The 27,821-nt window shown below is 36.6% G+C and overlaps 1 protein-coding gene across 2 annotated transcripts in view; it reads left to right on the plus strand.

Annotated features, from left to right (window-relative positions):
* Positions 1–27,821, plus strand: part of LOC150098209 (uncharacterized) — a 271,336-nt gene that overhangs the window by 161,181 nt on the left and 82,334 nt on the right. For both annotated transcript variants that reach the window (XM_090406181.1, XM_090406182.1), the window contains exons 12-13: positions 10,205–10,285; positions 26,574–26,709. In XM_090406181.1, coding sequence (XP_090262307.1) covers positions 10,205–10,285; positions 26,574–26,709 — 217 coding nt within the window. The remainder of the gene's footprint in view (positions 1–10,204; positions 10,286–26,573; positions 26,710–27,821) is intronic.

Consider the following 27,821-nt stretch of genomic DNA (forward strand, 5'->3'; position numbering starts at 1 on the left):
TTCTGTCTTCCCCCAAAGATTGGTCTTAAGCTCCTCACATCAGATTCCTTTCTCATCTTAACCTCTTGCTACATGTAGCGCTGATGTGCTATACAGCCTTTCAAGCATGGGTCTGATATATGTATATACATAAAAACTAAATTCAATTTATAGCTATGTGTAGGTGTGTTAGAAGAATGAAACCAAACCACTATTAGGGATTCTGGGATTAAAAAAAAATGTCTGATTTTGTATTTATGGGTATTTGGTTTATATTTAATACATTTAATTTATTTAATTTCATTTATATTTAAATTTTACATTTAACACTTATTTAATACATGTAGCAATGGGGATCATACAAGTAAAATGGCGATGAGTTTGCTATAGTGAAAATCTGCTTTACAATAACAAGGGCCAAGGGGACTTAACAGAACTTTTTAGCAGTTTCTGACTACAGTGTTTGCTAGAGTTAGTCATTAGTCTACTGTATAGTCCTGAAGTTCGGGGATATGTTTTTCTGATGAATGGCTAGTCTTTGATCTTGTCACTGCAAGGTGACAAGATAAAAAAGCCTTACATTTAATAACCTCAGGAAGAGACCTCCTTCTGATAATATATCCCCTAGTGAGAGACTTGCAATTAAAAATCTACAGATTAACAAGGACATTGTCATCTTAAAGGCTGATAAGGGGAATGCAACTGTAGTTCTAGATAAAATAGACTACCGAGAAAAAATCTTAGCACTGTTAAATTCAGATAGTTATTTGGAAATTGAGAGAGACCCAACAAGAGAAATACACAATAGAACAAATAATCTCCTACAAAAGACCACAGAAATTCCACGGAATACACGGCTCTCCATCCGCTCTTTACACCCCCTCATTCCAAGGTTATATGGCCTCCCGAAGGTACACAAAGAAAACTATCCACTGAGATCTATAGTAGACAGCATTGACTCACCCACATACAGGTTATCCAAATATTTGGCGTCATCGTTAAAAGCTTATGTGGGAAAATCTTCTTATATTAAAAACTCAACAGATTTTGTCTCTAAAATAAAGGACCTAAAACTAAAATCTTCTGATATCATGGTGAGCTTTGACGTGGTAGCACTCTTTACCAACGTTCCGACACAGGACGTTCTCCATATTTTAAAAAACAAGATTTCAAATAAAATGTTCTCTCTGTTATCTCACTGTGTAAACCCTGGCTATTTTGAATTCGAAGGTAAACTATACAAACAGGTCAAAGGATTAGCTATGGGAAGCCCTCTCTCTCCTGTGTTAGCCAACATTTTTTTCGAGGACTTTGAAGAAAAGGCGATCTCCTCTTTTACTTTAAAACAAAAATTTGGCTTAGATATGTGGACGATATATTCCTCATATGGGAGCATGGTACTGAGAATCTTCACAAGTTTCTCGACCACTTAAACAACCGCCATCAAGATATAAAATTGACTATGGAGATTGAAGACAATAGTTCCATCTGCTTCCTAGATGTTAAACTCACCAAGACGCCTGAATCAATTAAAGTCTCTATTTTTAGAAAGCCAACACACACAGACAGATATTTGCATGCGTCCTCCCATCACTATCCAGCGCAAAAGTTGGGTATTATATCAACTCTAGCGAATCGTGCAAGATCTGTACTGTCAGATGAAGAAGAACTGAAAAAGGAACTACAACATCTTAAATGGACCTTTAAAAACAATGGCTACTCTCTAAAAAGTATTAACAACCAATTATCCCGCCGTCAACGTAACAACGTAGAGACACTGGACGACTCCAAAGGTCATATCGTCTTGCCATATATCAGCACACTATCCAAAAAGCTGAGCAGAATTCTAAAGAAGTTTAACATAAAAACGTGCTTCTCGACTCTGCCAAAAATAATATCACGCTTCAACAACTATAAACAACCTCACAACCTTCTACAATTCCCTGGTGTATACAAGGTCACTTGTGAATGCGGAAAGCCTTACTATGGGCAGACAGAGAAATCTATCTTACTACGTCTCGAAGAGCATCAGAGAGACATTGCTTATAAGAGAACCAGAGCAACTGCTCTGTCGGGCCATGTCCTGCTTTCAATAAACACGAACAACGAAGGCCACCAACATGAAATAAATTGGACATTGACCAAACCTACACATCTGCCATGATGAAATAGAGCGCCGCATTGTCGAGTCAAAGGAAATCACCTTAGACCCTTTTCATTTGAATAATAATCTTAGCTATAATTTGGCTGACTCTTTCAACTCTACTATTAGATACTGGAGATCGCGTGACTCCACACACGCACAGGTGTACAACAATAGAACTTTAACTCGGACTGTAGTTCAAGCTCATAATAACTGTAATTTACAGTTGAATATTATGGCTTTATAATTGTATAGCTTTAGAGTGTGTCAATGTTAATTTAAGTGTCTTTTATTATCTTTCTATGTTCTTATCACCTGAAGAAGTCATTCTTGACGAAACATGTTGCATTTTTTCAAATAAATGTCATTGTGTTATAATTCTCGGGTTTAAGTCAGTTAATTTAGAAAAATGAACATATCCCAACCCCGAGTTAATAGTACGTTTCATATATATATATATATATATGCTTTCTTCTCAGTATTTAGATGCAAATATGTATGAATGCTATTCTTACTTGTTTTTGAACAGCCTAATTCATCTTGATTTGTCAACTCTTCCAGAAACACCAAAGCATTACCACAAGATAAATGAAATTTATCTTATGGATTTTATCATCCATATATTCACTATTGGCTTAAAGAGATAACTGGTGAATTTTGCCCCACCTGAGGTTATAAGAAATGACAGAATCAAAACTTGTGTTGTGTAACGTGGCACAAAAACTATAACTGTTTCAAAGGCTGTCCCAATAGATCAAAAAAAAAAAAAAAGTTCTATTGTACAACAATAGAACTTTAACTCGGACTGTAGTTCAAGCTCATAATAACTGTAATTTACAGTTGAATATTATGGCTTTATAATTGTATAGCTTTAGAGTGTGTCAATGTTAATTTAAGTGTCTTTTATTATCTTTCTATGTTCTTATCACCTGAAGAAGTCATTCTTGACGAAACATGTTGCATTTTTTCAAATAAATGTCATTGTGTTATAATTCTCGGGTTTAAGTCAGTTAATTTAGAAAAATGAACATATCCCAACCCCGAGTTAATAGTACGTTTCATATATATATATATATATGCTTTCTTCTCAGTATTTAGATGCAAATATGTATGAATGCTATTCTTACTTGTTTTTGAACAGCCTAATTCATCTTGATTTGTCAACTCTTCCAGAAACACCAAAGCATTACCACAAGATAAATGAAATTTATCTTATGGATTTTATCATCCATATATTCACTATTGGCTTAAAGAGATAACTGGTGAATTTTGCCCCACCTGAGGTTATAAGAAATGACAGAATCAAAACTTGTGTTGTGTAACGTGGCACAAAAACTATAACTGTTTCAAAGGCTGTCCCAATAGATCAAAAAAAAAAAAAAAATCCTATCACATGGTCACTATATGTCATTTAACTTGACATTTATTACATTTGGATTCCCTCTCATTTTCATGCATTGTGACTTATCATTGTTTGCGACTAAAAGATTATCTTACCAATATGAAAGAGAACTTTACAATTCAGGGTAATGCACATTAATTTCAACTGGTTATCAGTTTCTTACAGATGTATCAGTGTTTTCCTCTTAATCTTGAGTATTTCATCATACAAAGCAAGCAGACTATTCCAAGAACATATGCAATTTACAGAAACAAATATGTTTACTTCATAGCCTTAGCATACTAGCCAATCAATCAGTTTCACTTTTTTTTTTTTAAAGCATACTAATTGCAATATATCATAAACATTTAAAAAAAAAAATAACATCTCCTTACATGTTAGGCACAGTGGCATGTCAAGGCCAAGTAACTCAGCTTTATGGAAAAATTAATACCCTAATAGAGTAGTGTGTAAAATTTAGATATTTTTCTCTATTGTACTTTAAAAATGTTTGTACTTCAATACTCAATATTTCTTCTGTTCTTACTTAAGTTGTAATGCCAACTGTATAATCTTGTTTCTTGAAATTGACTATTACCTTTTAATCCCTTCAGTCTATGAATTTATTCCCCCCCCCTCAAGGTCGTGACTATGCTACTTCATGTGTTCGTATTTTAGAATTTAGGAATTGCCTCTGACTGGAGCTAATTCCTTTGTCTAAATGGCTGGCTTTTTCTCACCTTGATCTCTGAAAATTTATTTACGACTGTGCCATCAGAGATCGTGTAGAGGTATTGAATATTTTTCCAATATTCGCAAGAAAAACCCCCAGCACAACACGGAAATATCTCTAATTTTATCTCTAAGTCAAGCAACGTTTAATTCTACTATTTGTCATTCGTGGCTACTTTTACTCTTAAGGTCACACAGGTTCTGTCTTTTTATGAGAAGTGCATTGGTCAGGCAGAATTAGGCAAGTTAATTGACAAACAAAACAATTTATTCATTCTAATTCAAGGTACATAAAAAGATTAACACTACACATACTAAAATTAATTCAACTCAAATTCATTAAGTATAAAATGACATGGAAATATTATAAAATTCACTTGTCTGGTTCTCCACTAGATTAATTAAACAATTCTCTCTTAAGCTTAACGACTATCATGTTGGAGGCTTAATGGATTTTTTACAACACTCAAAAAGAATTAAAATAGAATTTAATACTTCCTATATTTCGTCCTAGTCACTAGGACATCTACAGGGATTACAAAAACAATTAATGTAACATATACACAAATAACAAACAATACTAAGCCCAACCACGTGGGTGACACTAAAGTCCTATCTAGGTAGAGCACCCTCTAAGGGCAGTAGTAGGTGGCCTGGAATGTAAGGTGGGAACTCTGGTGATGAGTGTTTTCCAAATCTTCAGAAGCTTAATGCAACCGTATTTATTGAGATTTGGTTGGTTTTTGAGAGCTGCTGCTGCTTCTAAGAAAAGTCTCTCTTTCTTGAATTTGCTGTGGTGGAGCATGGTGGTTTTCTTCCATGATACCCTGTGGGTGGTGTCCAAAACATGGTCAGCCAAGCCTGAATGGCCATAGTTGTGTTTGAAGATGTAAGACTTGTGTTCCTCTAGACGGATGGATGCTGATCTGCCTGTCTGTCCAAAGTACGCCAGCTTACAAGAACAGGGTACTTTGTAAACTGCAGGCAGAGAGAGAGGAGGGAGCTGATCTTTCGTAGAACGGATAAGGGTAGCAAGTTTGCAGTGGGGCTTATATGTTGTGTGTAGGTTGTACTGTTTTAGTGTCTTGGCTATTTTTTTTCGGATGTGCCACGGATGTAGGGTATGGTGATGGCATTTTTAAAATCTTGTTGACGAGAAGGACGGGGAATGGGGGAGGAGTTGATTATTTTTTTGATACTGTGATCGCTGTAGCCATTGGAGAGGAAAGTGCTGTGTATGTGGTTAAGCTCAGTAGTGAGGGCGGTTCCACTGGAACAAAGATTGTGGGCGCTCTTGGTAAGAGTTTTAATAATGCCATATTGTTGAGAGGGGTGGTGGTGGGAGAGTTTGTGAATGTATCTGCCTGTGTGTGTGGGTTTTCTGTATACGGTGAAGGTAAGTGTATCATTAGGCAGGCATGTGACTAAGGTGTCTAGGAAGGGTAAACAATTGTTCTTTTCCTTTTCCATAGTGAACTGGATTCTTGGATGTAGACTATTGAGATGACTGAGGAAGGAGTCTAACGTGTCTGGGCCATGAGGCCAAATAGAGAACACATCATCTACATATCTTAGCCAGATAGTAGGTTTGAGTGGGGCTGAGTCTATGGCTCGTTTTTCGAAATCTTTCATATAGAAATTGGCAAGGGGGGGAACCCATGGCAGTTCCCTCTATCTGCTTGTAGATTTTGTTGTTCCAAGAGAAATACCCAGAGTTAATGGCAAAGGAAAAGAGATCTAAGATGTCAGAGGGAAAAACGTTTTCTAAGAGAGATAAGGTGTCAATTAAGGGAATATTGGTAAACAAAGAGGAGATATCAAAGCTTACCAATATTTGAGAGAGACAGACATATTGGTAAGCTTTGATATCTCTTCTTTAATAAAAAACAATAAAAGTTTTTTTATTATGTATCATATTTGTATGAAATACAAAATTTTTAATTTTTAAATACGAAATTTTTTGTGTATGATTTTTATAAGATCTTACTTTTCCTTTTTTTTAAAAGCACTCTTAACTCATCAAACCACTTATATCTTGATCTTTTGGTCTTCTTAGTTTATTTCCTGTCAGTTTTTCTAGAGACACCTCTCTTTTTATGCTATTCTTTTGGAAAATGAAGTATCCTCTAGCTCTGGGTATGCATTTTGAATATTAATAATTTTGAGTTCTTTTTTCTAATATCTTCATTTTTAATTTGATTCTGCTATTGACCTTTTTCATTCCTCTAAAACACTTGAAATTAGTCATATAAAAAGAAAATATACAAATAAAAGTTAAAAGTTTAAAGTTTCATTTTATATTCTTCTTTCAGGACTAGGCTAGAAGCCTGTTTTATCATCTTACGTACTCTACTTTCATCTTTCTCTCACCAATCTTCTTCCTGCTATATATCAGTGACCTATTTCAGCTGACCTCCAACCCAATACACAGTTTTGCAGTGACAGCACATTGCACTCCTCCTCCCTTTCATTTGATAAACTTACTCTACACAACTCACCTCAACCCACTGCCCTCAATTCTGATCTCCAAGCCATCCTCAAATGAGGTTCAGATAACTTAGTCAATTTCAATGCTAATAAAACCCAGTACTGTCTTATTTCATAAAAAATAACCATTTTCTCTAAGTTTTATTTTTGACAACACTCAAATTTCCAGACAATTTGAGATTTCTCTTTTTGGAATTACCCTGACATCAAGCTTCTCCTGGCATAAATATGTCAGAACCATTGCATCCTCATCTTCTAAAAAACTAGGATTTCTCTTTCGCTCAAGACGTTACTTCACCCGTGAGCAGCTGTTAACCTTATACAAATCACAAATCCACCCAGATATTGAATACTGCTTTCACAACATATGGGGTGGGGCCCACAAAGCTTTCCCAAAATGCTTGACTGAATACAGAGGAGAGCAATTAGACTTATTAATGACTCATCTCTTACCAACTCACCACCCCTCCCCACTTTTGCACAGACATTTCGTTTCTGCAATATCTATATTCTACAAATATTTCCATGGGAAATGCTCATCTGAAATAACATCAATAATTCCCCCACGTAGTACTAAGCTTGTTGGAACACATGCAGCTGCTGCTCAACATCCCTTCACAGTGCACCTAGAAATGAACAGAACAAGTTTCTTTTTCTCTTCCTTTATCCCTGAAACTGTTGTATTGTGCAACAGTTCCCCCCACCACCACCACCCATTGTGTTTCCCAAGGAATACAATATGCAGTCATTTAAATCAAATGTAAACAAGTTCTTCCTTTCCCAATCCACTACCATACACGGTACTAATGTACTACAGGTTGATCAACCAACCTCTCATGTATGGACTCAACATTAAAAAACTGTGGAGGAGGGTGTTGGCAACAAATGAATCAATATGTAGGTTGTGCAGAAGCAGTGATGTAGGATTTGTGGATTGTGGTCTATGTTCCACAGATGATCTGGAAGACATGCTTTGGCAAATTAGTGCCATGAGTACAGGTCGAGTGATTATTATGGTGAACTTCAACTATGGAGATATAGACTGAAAGGAAAGAAATGGAATTCATACACCTACTGAGGGATAATTACTTACCTTCCAAACTTTTGTCTAACTCAGTTAAATGCTTTTTTTCATAATCTAAATGCCAAGTGCCAAATGCCAATTTTATTATATTCTTTGGATTCTGTACATTTTCGCATTCTCTGTTTTTAAATTTCCTCTCTGATTTTATTCCCTTCCTCAAAACATGTTTTAGTGCTACGCTGGGTTGGCAATGTTTTGCTTTTATATATATGTATATATCATCATCCATTGTTGATCCACTTCTGGATGAATCTGATGATATCATCAATCCACCGTGATTTAGGTTGGCATCATAGTCGTTTTTCCTCTCGTGGAATCTAATCCATTACTTCTTTTGTCCATCGTTGATCTTGTCTTCGAGCAATATGCCCAGTCCATTGCCACTTCGGATGCTTCACTCTTCCTATGATGTCAGAGACTTTGGTTTGGTTTCTTATCCACATATTCCTTTTGTGATTCGGTCTTGTGATACCAAGCATACTTTTTTCCATACTAAATTGTGTTGTTCTTAATTTTCGAATTTCCTTTGCATTTAGTGTCCATGTTTCACAGCCGTATTTCAATATAGGAAGAATACATTGGTTAAAAACTTTTCTTTTTAGGCATAATGGTAGTTGGCTTCGAATATTGAATGTAATTTTCCAAATGCTTTCCACAAGCATCTTGCATCTTTTAATTTCGTCCATGATATTTTGCTCCATTGATATCAGTTGTCCTAAGTATATACAGTGATCTACTTGTTTAATTTCCTCATTGCTGATTTTTATTATTTCTGATTGGACATAGCTATTGAACATAACTTGGGTCTTCTTTAGGTTTATCTTTAGGCCAGTTTTGCTAGCAATTTGGAGTTCATGGATACGAGTTTGTAATTCATGTGCAGTTGAAGTAAAGATAACTATGTCATCTGCAAAGCACAAATGGCTTAAATATCTTCCATTTATCTTCAGACCTTTCGCTTCCTAATCAAGAAGTTTGAATATTTTCTAGGCACGCTGTGAATAATTTTGGAGATATTGTGTCACCCTGTCTTATACCTCTCTGTATTTCCACAGTAGAGATGTTTCCATTGAAATGAATTGCTGCTGTGGCATTGGTGTATGCTGATTTGATGGTTCTGACATATGGCTCCTCCACTTGTTGTTTTTGTAATGCTTTAAGTGTTGCACAAAGGTTTTACTGAATCAAAGGCTTTCTCATAAAAACCATTTTCAATAAAACTAAGACATAACATAATAGTAAATGATATTCATTACACTGTATAATAATCTGCTGTACAAATTGAATATGGTCCATTATAGTAAAGCCACTTCGAAAGCTTGTCTGTTTTCTTTTGGTTGTGCTAGGTCTAGAGTCATACAAAGCCTATGTATATTATTATTATTATTATTATTATTATTATGTGACACCTCCAGGGAGTCCAAAGACTCATCGAGGGAAGATACCTACTCTACATCTCTACCAACCAGAACTAATTGCACCTATACCAGCGCCATCTACTGCCCGCCACCAACACTAGATTTCTACAGACAATTCACAAACATCCATGCCCATGGCCAGATTCGAACTTGCAGCCTTTTGGCTGGAGAGCAGATACACTAACCGCTCGGCCAACCAGGCTGGCAGTCATACAAAGTATGTCATATGTATATAGTCATACAAAATGTATGTAGTCATACAAAATCTTAGTCGTACTAAGCCTATATATATATATATTTATGATGACCCCCCCACACACACACACATGAAAGTTCACAGGACTTCTAACATAGCAGTGCTATGTGGGGAAAATAAGTAATCTATTGATATATTTGTTAAAGAGATTGGAGGTTCTGTTCAGTGGGAAAAGCATAATAGGGAAGATTGTTCCAAAGAGTAATGGTAGATGGAATGAAGGAGGAGGATGAGAAGTTTGTTTGATATATTTGAAGTTGGGCAACATTTGGGTGTTGGCCTGTGGTTGCTCTAGTTCGTGCATGATTAGAAAAAAGTGGAGGAATAGTAGTAGCCAGTTCAGTGGAGATATGCCCATGTAAGATATACTTTAGGGAAGATATATTTAAATGTCAATGCTCACCCCACCAAAGTTCCATTTGTAAAAATGGGCTATAACACAGGAAGATGGGGATGACTTGGCTGGGAGATGCTTTATATTGCACAATCACCAGCTCATAAGGGCCCTCACATTTCTAGAAATCAATAGTTTAACAGCTGGTTTGGCTTGTATTAAATAAGTTGTTATTATTGTTGGTTCATATTTTTCCTTCAAAAATTAAGTACTGTGCAGAAAATATGAAATATGCTGGCATGGTGAAGTTATTTATTTACTTTATATGCACATATTATTTTAATTAAATATTATTTCTTTTACTCATCTTGCTTGAAATTTATCTTTTAGGCAGGACTGGTGTGCAAATTGAGTAGTCAGTGTTCTGTCTTTGCAGCAACAAATCCAAAAGGACATTATGATGCTAGTCAGGTAATAATATAATTACAGCATTATGCATGATAATGTTGTCTATCTGCATGTGTGGCACTTTGCAGTACTTTTCAATGGATTGAAGTTTAGCATCTCACAGCTATGAACATATATTTAATATGCTGTCCCTTTTGAATGGAAAGAGGACAGCATATTATAAGTATATGTGAACTTTACATATATTTACACATTGCCAAATACACGTGAAAGCTAAATTAGGTTGAATTTCATGAGTTCATTATTAATGAATGAAATGTTTATACAGATAAAAGAAACTATATGCCCATGTTGATTAAAACTTATCTGAAAATCATAAAATCATAAAATAGCTGTAGAATTTAAATAGAATTTGCTGTCATGTCAAAGCTACCATATTAGTTGGTTATATCTCGTAATGGTGCGCTACATTGTAAGAAAGTAAAAACTGCACTTCATTGTTTAAGTTTAGAGAAAGAATATTTGAACTTACCTTGTGCTTTGTTATTTTTGATTATTTCACTTCTTGTATTTTATGTACCTTAATAATTTTATTACTCATTAAGCAATAAATATTTTTTCTTGTTAGAGTTGTGGAGTATGTTAAAAATTGATTTGAATAGAGTAATGATGCCACACTCTGGAGGCACATGCAACATCTGTACCTGACAGCAGCAGTGCACCATTATGAGAGACAATAAAGAGTAGGAAGGCCTGATGAAAAAGAAAAAAAAAATAGAGTCATAAGATAAAGTACATTATCTGAGAATGACTCAAAATGGTATAGCAGTCTCCTAATGTTGCTATTTCAAAGAAAATGTTGATTACATTGACCTCATCTCATAACGTGCCTCTAGTTCTCCCTAGATCCCTTGTATCACTTATAGACCAAATTGGGGCTCATCTGTAAACTATACCGAATGTGTTGCATTGGTCTTGGGTCCAGCTGCTGGGGAGTCCGGCTCATTTTGAATGATCTTTCCTGTATGTGGATAAGACCACACTGAATGTGAATATTGAATATAGACTGGTTTCCATAAATTAAGAAACAAAGAAAAAAATTATGATAACTCAAAACTATAGGGCGAATTTTTATGCAATTCAGTGAAAAGCAGTATGATATGAGATATAAACACCACAAAAATTGTAATTAATCAGTAACAGATAGATACATGAAGACAATGATCAAAATAAGACGTCAAAGTGCCTCAATAAGGAAAATGTGGTAACCCTTCATGCAACACATCACTCACAACAGTGTTTCATAATGTTTGTAATGGTGTCCCAGAGCTCAGTTGTTAATAACAACCATTTCTCCTGCAAAGCTCTTCTAAGTCTTTGAAGGTTTTGGTGGTGGTGGGGGTTTGAGAGCAGCAACACATCTACCAGAGCATCCTAGACATGCTAAATAGGATTAAGGTCAGGAGACATGGCTGGTCAGTCCATAAGTACTACAATCTCTTTTTGAAGGTATTGGTCGACTAGCTTCCCTTGATGAGGATGAGCATTATCATCTTGTAGGATAAATATCTCCCTTATAGTACCTACATGCAGACAAACATAGGGGTCCAGGACCTTGTCTCTATAAGTTGTAGCATTGATGGTTCTGATAGGAAGCACGTACAGGTCATTGCATTAAACCAACAAGATGCCTGCCAAAACCATCACATGATGTCCACCATAAGTGTCCCTTTCACAGATATTAGATTGATGATAACGTGCCTCTGGTTCTCCCAGATCCCTGGTATCACTTTGTAGACCAAATTGGGACTTATCTGTAAACTATACCGAATGTGTTGTGCATTGGTCTTGGCTCCAGTTGATGGGGAGCCTGGCTTGTTTTAAATGATCTTTCCTGTATGTGGATAAGACCACACTGACTACCAGTCAGTGTGGTCATATATTTGTGAAGGTGTTATATTTGTGTGTCTTATAATACTACATTTGTGAAGCCTTCCTTACACAGCAGAAGCAGATACCAATATTCCTGTAGCATGCGGGGTCAGACCGTAGCTGATTTGAGGTGGTACTCCTGTTTCTGTGATTAGATAATCAGAGATATTGGTCACCCACTGCAGTTATAGCATGTAGCTTTCCTTTACCTTATCTCCAAGATGCTATTTTTGACTGTCGAAATTTAATGTTGATAGAGATAGTCAAACACCTATCAGTGAAGCAGTAAAGTATGTAGCAGACTGCATTGTCTAGGCAGCAACAGCCTCAGTTCCAAAAACATCATCTCAATTTCCACTGGATCTAAAGCCTGTGTAATCCAGAGTGTCAGGCAGCCGAAAAAAGATCAACATAGAGCATGGGAGATTTCATAGGATACCCCACCACAAATTATTGGTTAAAGCAGGTTATGTGAGGTGTTAGAGTCAAAAACATTCTTGGATCCAGTTTGCCTGATCATCATCAAATTCTTGCCATGTGCCCTCTAGGGGTGTACAGGATATGATAGTACTACATGAAAAAAATTACATCATTACTAACTTCCTATCTACAATTTTCCTCCAAATCAGTCTGTTACTTATCAAGACTCCAACATTACCAGATCTTATATTTCTATCGTCTAAGGCACTTTGTACCGTATCAATCCACCTATATCTTGGTCTTCCTCTGGGTCGTTTTCCTGTCAATCTGACGGAGAACACTTGTTTTGCTAACCTTTCTTCGCCCATTCTGTTTAAGTGACCATATCATCTGAGATTAGCTCTGCTAACGCATTCCTGGATGTTGACAATGTCATGTTCTTTCCTAATATCTTCGTTTTTAATATGATATTGCCATTGATGCCATGTGTTCACGCCTATAATCTTTCTCAGGACTCTCATATCTGCGGTCTCTAGTCTTTGGTCAAGTGTTTTACTTCTGACCAAGCTCTCAGATCCATAAGTTAAAACTGGTTTGAACACTGTCTTGTATATAGCTAATTTAGTGTTCCGACTAATTTCTCTCTTATTCCATATAAATTTATTCAATTGACTTCCCACCATACCAGATTTGCTGATTCTGTTTTCTATTTCTATATTTAATTTACCATCTTCAGTAAAAATCGTGCCTAAGTAGCTGAAATGTTTCACTTGTTCCACAGGTTCTCCATTCACAACACAGTTGAAATTTTCAATGATTCTGCCTATTTTCATTGTCTTTGTCTTTTTATTGCTGACCTTCATACCATATCTATTACAACAGCTATTCAATTTAGTCAGAGAATCTTGCAGACTTGTAGCAGATTTATTTAGAAGTATAACATCATCCGCATAGAGCAAAGAGCTGACATTAACATCTCCAATTTTGATATAATGTTTAATACCACTTTCCTTCATAATGTGATCCATATAGATAATGAATAACAGAGGGGATAATGTACATCCTTGTCTCACACCAGATTTAACATTAAACCATCTTCCTGTATTTCCTTCAATTCTAACTGCTGACTTACAACTCAAATAAAGACTAAGTATTGCTTGATATAATGTCCCATTGACACCATTTAACTGTAGTGATTGAATAGCTTCTCTCTTGGCACCTTGTCATATGCCTTTTCCAAATCTACAAAACTTAAATACAGATCTTTGTTATATTCCCATGCTTTCTCGAATATTTGTCGTAAAGTGAAGATCTGATTCTGACAGCCTCTATTTGGTCTGAATCCAGCTTGTTCTTCACCAAGCTTTTCTTCCACAATTCTTCTCAATCATTTCTCAAGTATACTTGCATAGATTTTGCCAGGAACACTCAGCAGGGAAATACCTCTGTAATTCTCACATTCAGTTTTATTTCCCTTTTTATATATGGGTACTATGAGAGCTCTACTCCAATCATCAGGAATTCGTCCCTCTGTCCAGGCTTTCTGAACCATGCAGTGCAGCCACTGGAAGACTCTTATACCACCATATTTCAGCATTTCTGGTCGAATATCATCTACTCCTGCTGCCTCTCCACATTTCAAGCCTTTGATGGCTTTTTCTACTTCAAGTATGGATATGTTTTTTTGACTGCATGCCTGGTCAGTGTTTTTTATCACTGTGCTGTCATCACTGCTTGTTTCATTTAGCAGTTTTTCAAAGTATTTACTCCATACTTCAAGGGTATCTTTTTCTCCCATTTTCATATCACCTTTATCATCTCTAACTCCTTTTACAGCACCCGTTCCTCCATTCCTAAGCTTCTTCAACAACCTCCAGAATATTTTGCCACCTTCTTGATATTTATTTTCTATATTCTTGCCAAAATCCTCCCATGACTTTTGTTTAGTTAGTTTTACACAGTGTTTAGCATTCTTGCATTTGTCTCTGTATTCTCTAAGAACACAAGCTGACTTATTTGACAGGAACTTTTGATATGCTTTCTTCTTTTCCTTCGCTGCCTCTTTAACTTCCTGTGTCCACCAGGGAGTTCTGATTTTTTTTATCCTTGCAGACAACCTCATCACATGCCTCTCTGGCAGAATCAATCAATGTTTTCTTCAGAGTTTGCCACTGAATCGCCAAGGTTTGATTCCTGTTCTCAAACTCTTGCATTTTTTCTTCAATAATTTTTGTGTATTTTAGTTTACAGTTCACATCTGAGAGCTGCTCAACTTTTATTTGCTTTAAAACTTTCTTACATGTTATTCTTTTCAATATGAAATTCAATTTTATCCTGATTGTCTGATTTATCCAGTTTGCCTGATTGATTAATCAAATAACCAATGCAAAAATTTAATGGGGTAAAATGTAAAAAATGAAAAGTAGATACGGAACACATTGTTTGTTAGACCATAGTGGATGTGTTGTTGCTGATCACAAAGCTGTTGCAGACACTTTGGGAGAAAATGTTGTCAGAATCTCGGTGACAGCTTCATGTCATCCTAAATTTTTGATATTGAAAGAGAAACAGTGGCTAAATTTTCTGCCAGTGAGCTTGAGCTGTACAATTAGCCTTTTGTTAAGGAAGAACTAAAAATAGCTCTTTGACTGTCTCACCCATGTGCAGTAGGTCTTGAAGAAACATTAATTAAGAAATGATAAAACATCTTCCATCATCTTCTACAACAGAATACTTGCAGAGGAAGAGTTTCCAGATTCTTTGCAAAAGAATCCGGAATTGGGATAGCAATTATAACTGATATCCCAAAATGAAGAAAAGATCCAACACAAGCAAATAATTATATCGGCCTATTGCTCTGACCACCGGCCTTTGTAAGATAATAGAGAAATTGGTTAATGCCAGCCTTCTCTCCAATGCATAATGTGGCTTTTGTAGAGATTGTTCAACTTTACCATTTGGCCTGTTTTGAAACTTATATAAAAGATGTATTACGAAGCAAGGATCTTGCTTCAGTGTTCTTTGACATGGAAAAAGCTTCTGACACAGCCTGGAGATATGGCATATTAAAAGACCTCTATAACTTAAGTCTCAGAGGACACCTTCTTGTATTTATTAAAAACGTCTCTTTTCTCTTCAATGGGAAACTCAACATGTCAGACTGCTATGTGTCCTTTTGATATGCATATTAAAGAGACTATGCAAGCTGTTGGTATGAATATTGACAACTGCCTGCAACATAATAACATCCCTCCATTGTACTCCATCCTGCAACTCTCACTTTGTCAACTACAGAAGTCTCATACACAATCATCTGTCTACCTGCAATTGTTTAATGCACACAGAGCAACCCACTCTGATTTCTTGCCCATCTATACTGAGTGTTCAAAAACTGATATTTCTATTTGCTGTTTCCTGACATTACTATCTCCAACTGATCCCACCTGATTGCAGTAATTATACAGCAGAATTATGCCATTCAGCTACCTGTGCATATAAAAGCACTTGTGCATATAAAAAAGTGCTACCAAAAATATGTAATTTATACAGACCCATCGAGTTCTTTACAGTTTATCTCCTCTCCCATATATAATTTACGTTCAGTGTTGTATGGTGTTACACCTGTTGTACAAAAAATGAAAATCTTAATTTTGATGTTCATAGGAATTAATGGAAATGAGACTGCAGCTGTTAGATTAGTACATTCCTTTTTGACAGTACCTTATACAGACAGTTTATAAGATCAGAGCTAATTGCCCAATGTCAGTCATAATAGCAGGAAGCACTAACAAACAATTTCATGATATTAAGCATTGGCAGTATAGTCAACATAGAAACAGAAAAGAGGAAGTTGTTCTTGCTAGGCTCCATAGGTCACAGTCATCTTTCACTTGCTTATTTACTGAGGGCTGATGACCCACTTACGAGGTGGTATCAAAAAGTTTCGAGACTAGGTTTGTAACACGCCAACAGATGGCAGCACAAGGCTGCAGTCACAGGGAGCACCTACCTTCATAAGTCAGTGTACCAAAAGACATCGTCCTGTGTACATCGGGAGCTGTGCAACTGATGCTATTCTGACTCACCTGCGTTACCACATCTGCAATTTCATCATGGACAGCAAGTTAGAACAAAGAGCAAACGTGAAATTCTGCATGAAACTGGGCAAATCTGCCACAGAGACGTTTGACATGATTCGGCAAGTTTACAGCGATGCTGCAATGAGTCGTTCAAGGTGTTTTGAGTGGTATGCATGCTTTAAGAGCAGAAGAACATCACTGAAAGATGATGAGAGATCAGGAAGACCTTCAACGTGCTCAACCCCCAAAAATGTCAAAACCATTCAGCAACTTGTGCATGAGGATCGTCAGAGAACACTCCACAACATGTTGTTTCGAGTGACACACAACATGTTGTGTGTCACTCCACAATGACACACAACATTGTCGGTGTGTCATATGGAACAGTCCAGGCAATCCTCACGTGTGATTTGAACATGTGTCATGTTGCTGCCAAGTTCGTCCCCAGGCTGCTGACCCAGGAGCAGAAGGAACACTGCGTCGAAGTCTGCCAAGAACTTCGTCAGCGTGCCGTGAATGATCCGTCCTTCATGTCGAGGATCATTACCGGTGACAAAACTTGGGTGTACAGGTAATGATCCTCGACATGAAGGATGAGTCATCCACAGCACGCCGACGAAGTTCTTGGCAGACTTCGACACAGTGTTCCTTCTGCTCCTGAGACGAAGCAATAGTCTTCACAGTGGAAGAGCCCATCATCTCCATGACCGAAAAAGGCGAGGCAGGTCCGCAGCTCGACCAAGTGCATGCATCTTTTTTAACATTCGTGGCATTGTGCATTGAGAACCTCAGTGGCCAGACCATCGATAGCGAGTTCTACTGCCAGGTTTTAAGGCATCTGAGAGACGACATTGGCAAAAGCAACCAGATCTGTCGCGTGCGAAAAACTGGATGCTCCACGACAATGCACCCTGTCACCGAGCTCTCCTCGCATGAGTTTCTCGCCAGAAACAACATGATCTCACTTCTGCACCCACCCTACTCGCCAGATTTGGCTCCTTCAGACTTCGCCCTCTTCCCGAAGATGAAGATCCAGCTCAAAGGTCACTGTTTTGACACCATTGTGGAGATCCAGCACGAATCGCATAAGGTGCTTGACATGCTTTGAAAAGAAGACTTCCAGGACACATTCCAGAAGTGGCAAGAATGCTGGGAGCGCTGTATTGATATGCAAGGGGACTATTTTGAAAGTTATATGTATAAACATAGATAAATAAAGTAATTTCTCATAAACAGAGCTAGTCTCAAAACTTTTTGATACCACCTCATATGTGTGAAAAATGAAACATGCATCTTATTCCTTCTCATATTTTGGTGGAGTGCCAGCCCTTCACATAACAGAGGAATGAAATTTTTATCTATTTAGCCAAGCCATACACTCAGACAAATTGTATGACATTTGTAACTTTTTACAAAGAATTTATAAAAACACATGCGATTATAAATTTTATTTATATGTAGATACTCGATTGCTTAACTTAATTTTTGTACATACATATTATTTACTGATTAATCTCTGACTATTTATGTACCTTGTGTGCTGTTGTAACATTTGCTATGGTGCAGTATGATTTTTGTTTTCCTTGTGCAAATAAACCATCAACCATAGCAGATACATGGCTGAGATTTTGAAACTTATGGTGTGTGTGGGGGGGGATAAAACTTAGGATTATCCCAGGAAACTAAGGATGTACAGGTATCCCTTGCTTAATGCGGTTTCGCTTAACGCAGGATTTGATTAACGCAGCGAAATTAATTGCGGCAATCCCTTGATATACGCGGCAAGAGTTTTGATTAACGCACCTTTAACCATGCGGAGCTCTCATCTGATCTGACTGATACATACAAAATGTTTAATATCAATATTCTTACACAATTCAGTGTATAGCTTGGAGGTCGTAGCTGTGCATTCATATGTTACGAGTGATATTCCGCACTGTTTTTTGCAGTCAGTTTGGTTTAACACATGTTATATAAAGGTTTGTGATATTGAGAGATACCGCGACCTCCGATGTCAGTATAGTATAGTTTAGTTGTTTTTTTATAATAAATAAATAAACCATCATGTATTACTGAAATAGAGAGCCAAAGGCTTATTTATCATACATGTCCTCTAGGACAGTGCTTCCCAAACTTCTGGATGTCAGGGCCCCCTTTGCAAAAATTAAAATATTTCACGGCCCCCCCCCTTGAAAAAAAAATCGTAATAGAGAGATATATTATTATAATATTTATTGTATTTATATTCAGTACAAAACATACACAGCGAATATTGCAAAAATCAAATGCATATATTACATTTTTTGCCTCTTACCGTTTGGTTCTGAAGATGATGTGGGCTGTTCTGGTAAAATATGAAATACTGTCCTTTTTTTTTTGAGTCTGTTTCTGCTTCTTCTGATTGTTCGCGGGAATTTTTTTATATTTTTTATCAGCCACTTATCCATATCATGGTTAAATGCTTTAACGTAGAATAGATCAAATAATATCACCACTTACCGATACTGGCACACCACAGACTGATAACATGAAATTAGTGAATATTACCCGAATAAGGAAATCCCTGGACCAGGAACATTTTTCTGTTTTGTGACTTTTCTCCCTTTACGGTAATTAAGCCTAAAGCGAAACAGACAGTAAAGGCAAGTTATTAAAACATGCATATGATTGGTTCAGTATTAACAAAAGATTGCGCAAATGAAAGATAAAAGCATAGCTAACAATTGAGTTGAAATGCTAACTCTCTTGAACCGAATTCCATATGTGAAACTGCCATAACATTCATTATATATATATTACTTAGTTTTAACACTTTTACGAATTTTAACACGTTCGGTTGAATTTTATTGCTGCCTTAAATCGAACTCACACACATCTAATTAATAACAATAGTTTTTAGTTAGATACTGTGTTTGTCCATGCAACATATGGTTTTGTTTCAGTCTATACAGCATAGTTTCTGTGTGAGGGTACATGTGATTCATTAATTAGTGTGTTTTTATCCCAGTTGTCTCTAATTGCACTATTTGTTGAGAAATATATTACACAGACTCCTCATACCTTATTCACTGGCATAATAAAAGCACTTGTTTTTATTGCCTCTGCAGTATAGTGGCTGTTAGGGAGGGCGTGTTGTTTACCACTGCAAGCGAGTTACTATTCTCCCCACATGAACTTGTTTAAGCTTTTTTTCATGTGTGAAGTATATGCGAAACTTTTATTGGTAACAGAAAACTAGCTCGGATGACAGTGATAATATAAAATGAGTTTTGATATGTATATAAAGTCAATATCAACAGTCCCTGATTACGAACGCATGATGAAAGGGACAGGAAGATTTGGAGCTTCCCTGGAGAGCATTCGAAGTAAATACAATTAACCACTGCTTTGAAATAAAACATATGAATAAGCAATATTTACTAATATTCATTAAGTGCCGAAATACGCAGGAAGCAAAGTTTGTGAACTAACACCAATGTGTGAATTTTTCCACTAAAATATAAAAAATAACAAAAAAAGAAATAATAAATAATAAAAGTTAAATACGTTTCTTTTAAAATATAAAAAATCTACTTAGTCTTCAAACATTTTAAATTTGTTTTCATTATTTCATAGGCCCCCCTCAACAAAACCTATGGCCCCCAAGGGGGCTGTGGCCCACAGTTTGGGAAGCGCTGCTCTAGGAGATGTGCTTTACATTATGGAAAATACTAAGGAAAGTGATCTGGAGATTACTCCACCTTTACTACGAGTTGCCCATAAGGTTGCTCATGCTTGCATCTGCCAAAACTTTTAGTTTCTATATATTCGGCACGAAACTCTTGTAGTTTCTATATTCAGCTATGAAATAATGTTGGATTCAATATCCACTTAATTTGTACCATCATGTATTATATTTGCAGTGTTTTTTCTTTATGTTTTATTGCTTGTTTGCCGAGGTCTAGAGAGTCATTTTGAATTTATGCCGATAATAAAAAAACTAAAACTGTTTAAACGACTGTTGTTAACTTCTTTTGATTAAAAAAATTTGCAGTAAATAATGTAAGTACCAGTATTTATTAAACATTTACTTTACATTCATTTTTTATCTTTCCTAAAAGAGTACCATATAAAATGAATTATTAATACAGTAATCGATCATGGACAAATTGTTTTTATTTACCATTGATTTACCAAAAAGTTAAAGTAGTAGTCCCTGAAAAGAAAAAATCAACCTCACCAGGTCTTAGAGCTCTCCCAGACATCACAGGATAGCATATTTTAGCCACTCACATCTAAATGCTATCATATCTCTCTTTGAACTAAATATACACTCACCACACAATCAAACCAGAAGGCCATGGACCTCACAGGCTTCCTAACTACAGGTATCCCTTGATTAATGCAGTTAATTAATCCCTCGATGTTACCGCGTATATCAAAATCGCGTTAATAGATTTGATTAACGTGATTTTGATATACGCGGTAACATCGAGGGATTAATTAACCGCATTAATCGAGGGATACCTGTAGTTAGGAAGCCTGTGAGGTCCACGGCCTTCTGGTTTGAGTGTGTGTAGTGAGGGATACTTGTAGTTAGGAAGCCTGTGAGGTCCATGGCCTTCTGGTTTGAGTGTGTGTGGTGAGTGTATATTTGGTTCAAAGAGAGAGATATGATAGCATTTAGATGTGAGTGGCTAAAATATGCTATCCTGTGATGTCCTAGGAGAGTTCTAAGACCTGGTGAGGTTGATTTCTTCTTTTCAGGAACTACCACTTTAACTTTTTTGTATCCATAGTTCTTGGAGTTCTTATGATATCTAGAGCAGCGCTTCCTAAACTGTGGGCCACAGCCTCCTTGGGGGCCGTAAGTTTTGTTGAGGGAGCCATAAAATAATGAAAACATGAAGACTAAGTAGATTTTTTTTTAATCTTAAAAGAAATGTATTTAATTTTTATTATTTATTTTTTGTTATTATTTATATTTTAATGGAAAAAAATCACACATTAGTGTTGGTTAACAAATTTTGCTTTTTGCGTGTATTTCGGTGATTAATGAATATTAGTAAATATATGCTTATTCATATAAGTTTCGTTTCAAAGGTATTAATAAGAAACACAAAAAAGATTACAAACCAAAATCTTGAATATAAATTGTATTGAATATAAATACAATAAATATTATAATAAGATATGTCTGTATTAAGATCTTTTTTTTTCGATGGGGAGGCCGTGAAATATTTTAATTTTTCCAAAGGGGGGCCTTGTCATCCATAAGTTTTGGGAAGCACTGATCTAGAAAATTATTCCAAAGCTGAAGATTAGCACATTCTTATCTTTAGTCTTGGAATTTTTATCCCCGAAATACAATAATTTCTTTAGGAAGGAAAAAAAAAATAAATAAAAAGAGAGAGTGAGAAAGCTAACAGGTTTTTCATAACATTTCTTCATCACTGTATGAACAACAACAGAAGAATATCACTATTATATGGGTATCTGCATTGTGTCAGAAGACTCATCAGGTGACCCAGACTAACCTTTATGCACACAATAGCTCATACCTCTCTTTAAGCTCATTCTATGTCAGGGTACTCAGCTACAATTTGAATTAATCACATTCACCATACATTCACTTTTATTTTTCATGGAAAGGAAAAGTATACAAACTGCTTCAATAATCTACCATTTATCCGACCTTCAAAACAACTCTTGCATGTCAACCAACTTCTAGTATAGCACCACGTAATTATACTTCAGTTATCCAACTCTTCAATTATCAGAACTGCAAATTAACTTCACAACGTAGTTGAATAAATAGTAGATTATTGTAGATGGAACTGTAATGCTTTTCCCCCCTTCTCCCAGCCATTATCTGTATGGAATTTCTAGAAAACCAAGCACTCAGCACAGCTGCACTTATATAAATGTATTTGGTATTTGGCCTCATGGCCTAGAGCAGTGGTGGCGAACCTTTTTATGTGTGCATACCGAAAATTTACAAATCGAGTTGCTGACGTCCCAGCGCGTGCCAAAAATTTACAAATCAAAGTTGCTGACGTGCCGGGAAGTTTTTAATAGGGGAAAAATTAATAGAAAATTAATTAATTTATAATATATATACAGGGAGTCCTCGAGTTACGTCGGAGATCTGTTCCTATAGACCGACGTAAGGCGATTTTCGATGCAAGTCGGAATTACCATAGCCTAAGTTACTTACCTAACCTAAAACACCCTAAAGTCATACGTATATATATCAAGAAACAGAACTAGGCCATAGGAAAATGAAAGGGAGAACATAATTACTGTATAGTACAGAAAAATGACAAAAATGAAACTGCAATAAAAAAACAAACATAAAAATGAGAACAATCCCCAAAATGACAAATGAAACTGTACATTCTGCACAGGTGATTAACAAAAAACAAAAATGAAAACAATTCTTTACCTTTTATCCTGTGGTTGGCTTGCACATTGGATGGGGCATTGCAAGGAGGGAGAGACTGACTTAATGGAAAGAGGAGGAGCTGGCTGGAGAGGAAGGAGAGTTGGGACAGGCTGCAGAAGGTGCAGGAGATACTGCAGGTGCAACTGAAGAAGATGGAGAGGCTGGAAGAGGACCTGAAGAGACAGTTGAGGCTCATCTGCTTCCCCAACACCTGCTGCAGGCCTCTCTACCTTCCTGAAAAAACGTTCCAGGCTAGTCTGGAATGATACCATCCTCTTCTCCTCGTATATCTTCCTATAACACTGCAGGCAATCCATAACTCCTCAGAAGACCTTTGTATACCTAGCAGTGTTGGGATCCTCAGCCTCAAACTTGGCCAGCCCATCCTCAGTGTGGGCAAAACTTTCTGCTAAACCCTTGGTGGTGAATCTCCTGGGTTCAGGGGTTGGAACCATTTCCTCCTCAATCAGCTGCTTCTCTAACTGAATGAGGTCTTCCTGACAACTCCTCCCCATAAGATGCCAGAAGCTCTGTGACATCTTCGGCCTCCAATTCCAAATTCATCTGCTTCCCCCAGGGTAACAACCTTCTCTGTGACAGCCTCAACTGTCTCCTCATAGCCATGGAAATCATTCACAAACTGAGGACACAGTTTTTTCCACACACCATTCAAATTTGTCTGGTTCACTTCATCCCAAGCATGCTCAATGTTTTGTATGGCATTATAAATGCTATACAATTTCCAAAAGTCTTTGAGGGTTAAGTTCCTGTCTTTTTCAGTTGCCCTGAAAGCCATAGCAAATGTCCTGCGGAGGTAGTAGGCCTTAAAGGAAGCAATAACACCCTGGTCCATAGGCTGCAAAAGGGCTGTGGTGTTTGGTGGTTTGTAAACCACCTTAACATTAGGGTGAAAGTCATCCAAGTGGGCAAGGTGACCAGGGGCATTGTCTAGCACTAACAATGCCTTAAATGGCAGACCCTTGGCTGTACAGTACCTCTGAACTTCTGGCACAAAATGGTTGGTAAACCAGTCCTTGAAGATTTGAAGTGTCACCCATGCCTTCTTATTGGACCTCCAGATGACAGGCAGTTGACCCTTCCAAAAATGCCCTTTAGTGCCCTTGGGGAAGCAATATGACTGTGTGTGTGTGTGGTGGCTGATTTGTGGGAATTACAGATTATAAATTGTATACAACTGTGAGCTTGTTACATAGTTCAAGATTATGTATTAAGAGGAGTTTGGTTGGTTCATGATTAATATAAACAGGGAAAGCAACTTGACAGTGTGTGTGGTGGCCATTTCATGGGAATTATCAGATTATAATTATTAAGGCCTGGCTACCAGAGGCAGATATACTAACTATTATTGAGTATAAAGAGTACTATAAGTATTTTTAGGAAAAATAAACAGAATAGGAGAGGAGTAGTGTGCTGCCAATATCATTAGCATCAGCAGTAGTGTGCTTCTAATGATATTGGATGATTTGAGTCCAGTTAGGGGTAAAAAGCTATGACTGCAATACTGATAACAATTTTCCAATTAGCAGTGAGTTTGAGGCCATGTGGTGTTGAGGGTGAGTCTAACAAGATCAAATGCATGATGCCCCTGCCCCTCTATACTTGGACTTTCCAGGCATGACTGGGGCAGAGTAAGCATCAGCAGGATTATTTGCCAGCTGATTGGGAAGCCTTCAACATGGTGTGCTACCATCATGTTTAGTTCTGTGTATGTACTATTCACAGTCAGCCTGCAGAAAGCTGCTTTACTGCTGCACCCTCAAATGGAGGAGATACTGGCTCCCTAGTTCAGTAATCAGTGTAATGAACATGCCCAGCAAGGGCATCACCCACATTCACGTAGGAAGAAATGGGTATGGGGGAAAGGAACAGAAACATGAGATCCAACTATGGAGATGAAACATGGCAGTAGCCACTTTGCAGTTCCAAAAAAGCAGGGGAGGTGGTGTTTCACTGGAACAGGGAAAGACATCTACCACCAATAGGTTTAGTTGGTATTTTCTCCAGCTAGGGAAGATATGCTTTTAAGGTGACAATTCTTGCTTTGCCCTATTTGTGTGAACAGGCCAAACCATTGAAAGGTGGGAATGGAAGAGACTATGTATTGTACAATCATTATCCCATAATGACCCTGGTAGACTAGTTGTGAAGTACTGCACATGCAAGCTTTGTTTGCTTACACTTGAGTAAAGGATCAAAATAATAATCAAATTTCTTGTAAAGAATGATATACTTTGTGATTGAGTAGTAGTAAAACTTTCCACAGGAAAAAGTACACCATCCTACATTAAGTATCGGTATGGTTACTTTTTTTTTTTTCATACAGGCTGTCTAATACAATCTTCTTTTTGCATAATTGTAGTGAACTTGTTTATAGCTAAGACCAGGGTTTCCCAAACTTTTCCTATGATGGAACACTTCACAAATCCTGAAATTTTAATGGAACACCTTGATTAGAGTTGAGTATCATCAGTCTCATATTCAATGTAAAGCTAAGTACACACTACAGGCATGCCAGGCTGCAGCATCACATTGACCTTGCTTGTGACCACACGTTTCCTAGAATAGATACCTCCATACTTCACTCGCACTCGAAGGTGTCAACAACCGCAGGTGGCTGAGTCAAGGCCAGCGCGTGCGATGGCCTTAATAGCACAATCCACACGTAAAGTGAGGAGCACCTGATTTTCAAACATGTTTGAACTTGTCACAGCATTTAAAGCCATTCCAGGCTCATATTAATTTTGATAATTTTTCACAGAACACTTGTCCACTTTCCGCGGAATACCAGTGTTCCGTGGAACATAGTTTAGGAAACGCTGGCTAAGACAATGCATTTAAGAAGATGTGAATCTAGGAACATAAGGAAAACAAATGGAAAACAAACAAATAAGTTTTATTTAAATTTGGATACTTCACAGGATTGATTTCTTAAAATGTGTGGATATTTGCAACTGCTTCGAAGAAGCACTTTCATACACTCCTGTTTTATTTTATGTTTAGGAAGAAGTGATGCATGATTGGAAAGAAAAGCTTTGTTTGACTGAAGAAACTTGATTTTTTTTATGTCTCTCTTATCCATAAAAGATTGTAAATCTGTAGTATATGATTACTGTGGTCAGACTGAGGATTTCTTAAAATTTTGATTTTATTTATTTTTACATATAATCAATATGTTCTTCTTTTCTCTTTCTGTATACTTCCAATTTATCCAAAGTAACTGAGATTTTTAGAGTAAGTCATTTTTCAAATCCCAGAATGAGACCAAGGATGATGACTGTGTTTTTGGGAGAAGAATAACAAACTGTTGTTGTTTTTATAGAGATGCAGATTTGAGAAATGCAGCTATAACAAGAAAGACTGCATCTCTCAAACATATTCTTAATTCTTTTGTACTGTATTCACATTAGTCTGTAAGTGATTACCTGTATTTTATATCTATATTCATATTATTATATCATGTTTCATTTCATTGCAGTCTCTCTCTGTCAATGTAGCTGTAGCCAGTCCGTTACTGAGCCGTTTTGATTTAGTATTAGTGCTTTTAGATACAAGAAATGAAGAGTGGGATAGAATGGTATCTTCGTATATTCTGGATGGAAAGGAACAACTTTGTAATTATGTTATCTTATTCTCCATAAATAGTCATTATTTATGTCAATAACTTACATTCAAAAAAATTGAAACACTTAAATTCAAACCACTGAAAATTGACATTTGTTTTCAACAAGTGAAGATATGCTATGAAGGTATCATGTTAAGATATTTACATATCTTAACATGATTGTGTTTATGTAAAATATTATTGTTAGTTTAGTTAATTAAAAATGGAATAAAAAATGCATAAAAATATCATTATATGTAATAAAATTATGTTAAAACAATATTTTACTGTAAAAAGAATATAGCAGAAACGCTTGTAATTTCGCTGTTTGTAGTTGACTAGCAAGACTGTTAGGCCCAACCCTGCTTCGTTGAATGTAAGCTCTGTCATCAGAGAAAACTGTGTATCATTCAGCAGCATGAAGAATTGGTAAGATATACATACTTGCCTATGTTGATCGGGTTAAAATACCTGTAGATGTTTTTTATACTGAGTAAAATAAATAATCATCAATTGGAAAAGGAACTTCATCACACCATGAGCATACATTACCCAGTCCGCCATTACTGAAAAATTTGCTTTGCTGTCAGTGATACTTGGCTGTCATGATGTCATTCACACAGTCACATTTGAGAGAATATAGTGTATGCTCGACTGATATAAAAATGAACACCTGATGCACACAAGATAGGGATTTATATAAATGTAGAGAGGATATGTTAAAAAAAAAAGGGGGAGGGAATGGATGGAAGAATATAAGAAATGAATGGCTTTTATGATTTTCTTATTTGTTGAAGTTCCTGTTGAGAAGTTTATATATCCTCACTGTTATGTTTTTTGGTTCTTTGTTCTGGTTGGTGGATAATAAATATTATCCACCAACCAGACCACAATTGAATGTTAAATCTTCATATCCTATCTTAAAGGAACGTCAGAACAAATAGTGCAGGCTCTTAGCAAGTTTAATCTATGCACCACCTCCATGGCATCTTGGAAATTGTCCTCTTCATCAAGGATAAATTAACATCTTTCTTTCTCTCACCTGGTATTTATCAAGTACCTTGTTCGTGTTGTTTTGTTATGTTAGATAGGTGGGCATTTCTACTGAGATTAGAAATTGGG

This window comes from Typopeltis vanoorti, chromosome 16 (genome assembly GCF_054136105.1).
Source record: "Typopeltis vanoorti isolate ZY-2024b chromosome 16, IOZ_Tvanoo_1.0, whole genome shotgun sequence".
Taxonomy (NCBI): domain Eukaryota; kingdom Metazoa; phylum Arthropoda; class Arachnida; order Uropygi; family Thelyphonidae; genus Typopeltis; species Typopeltis vanoorti.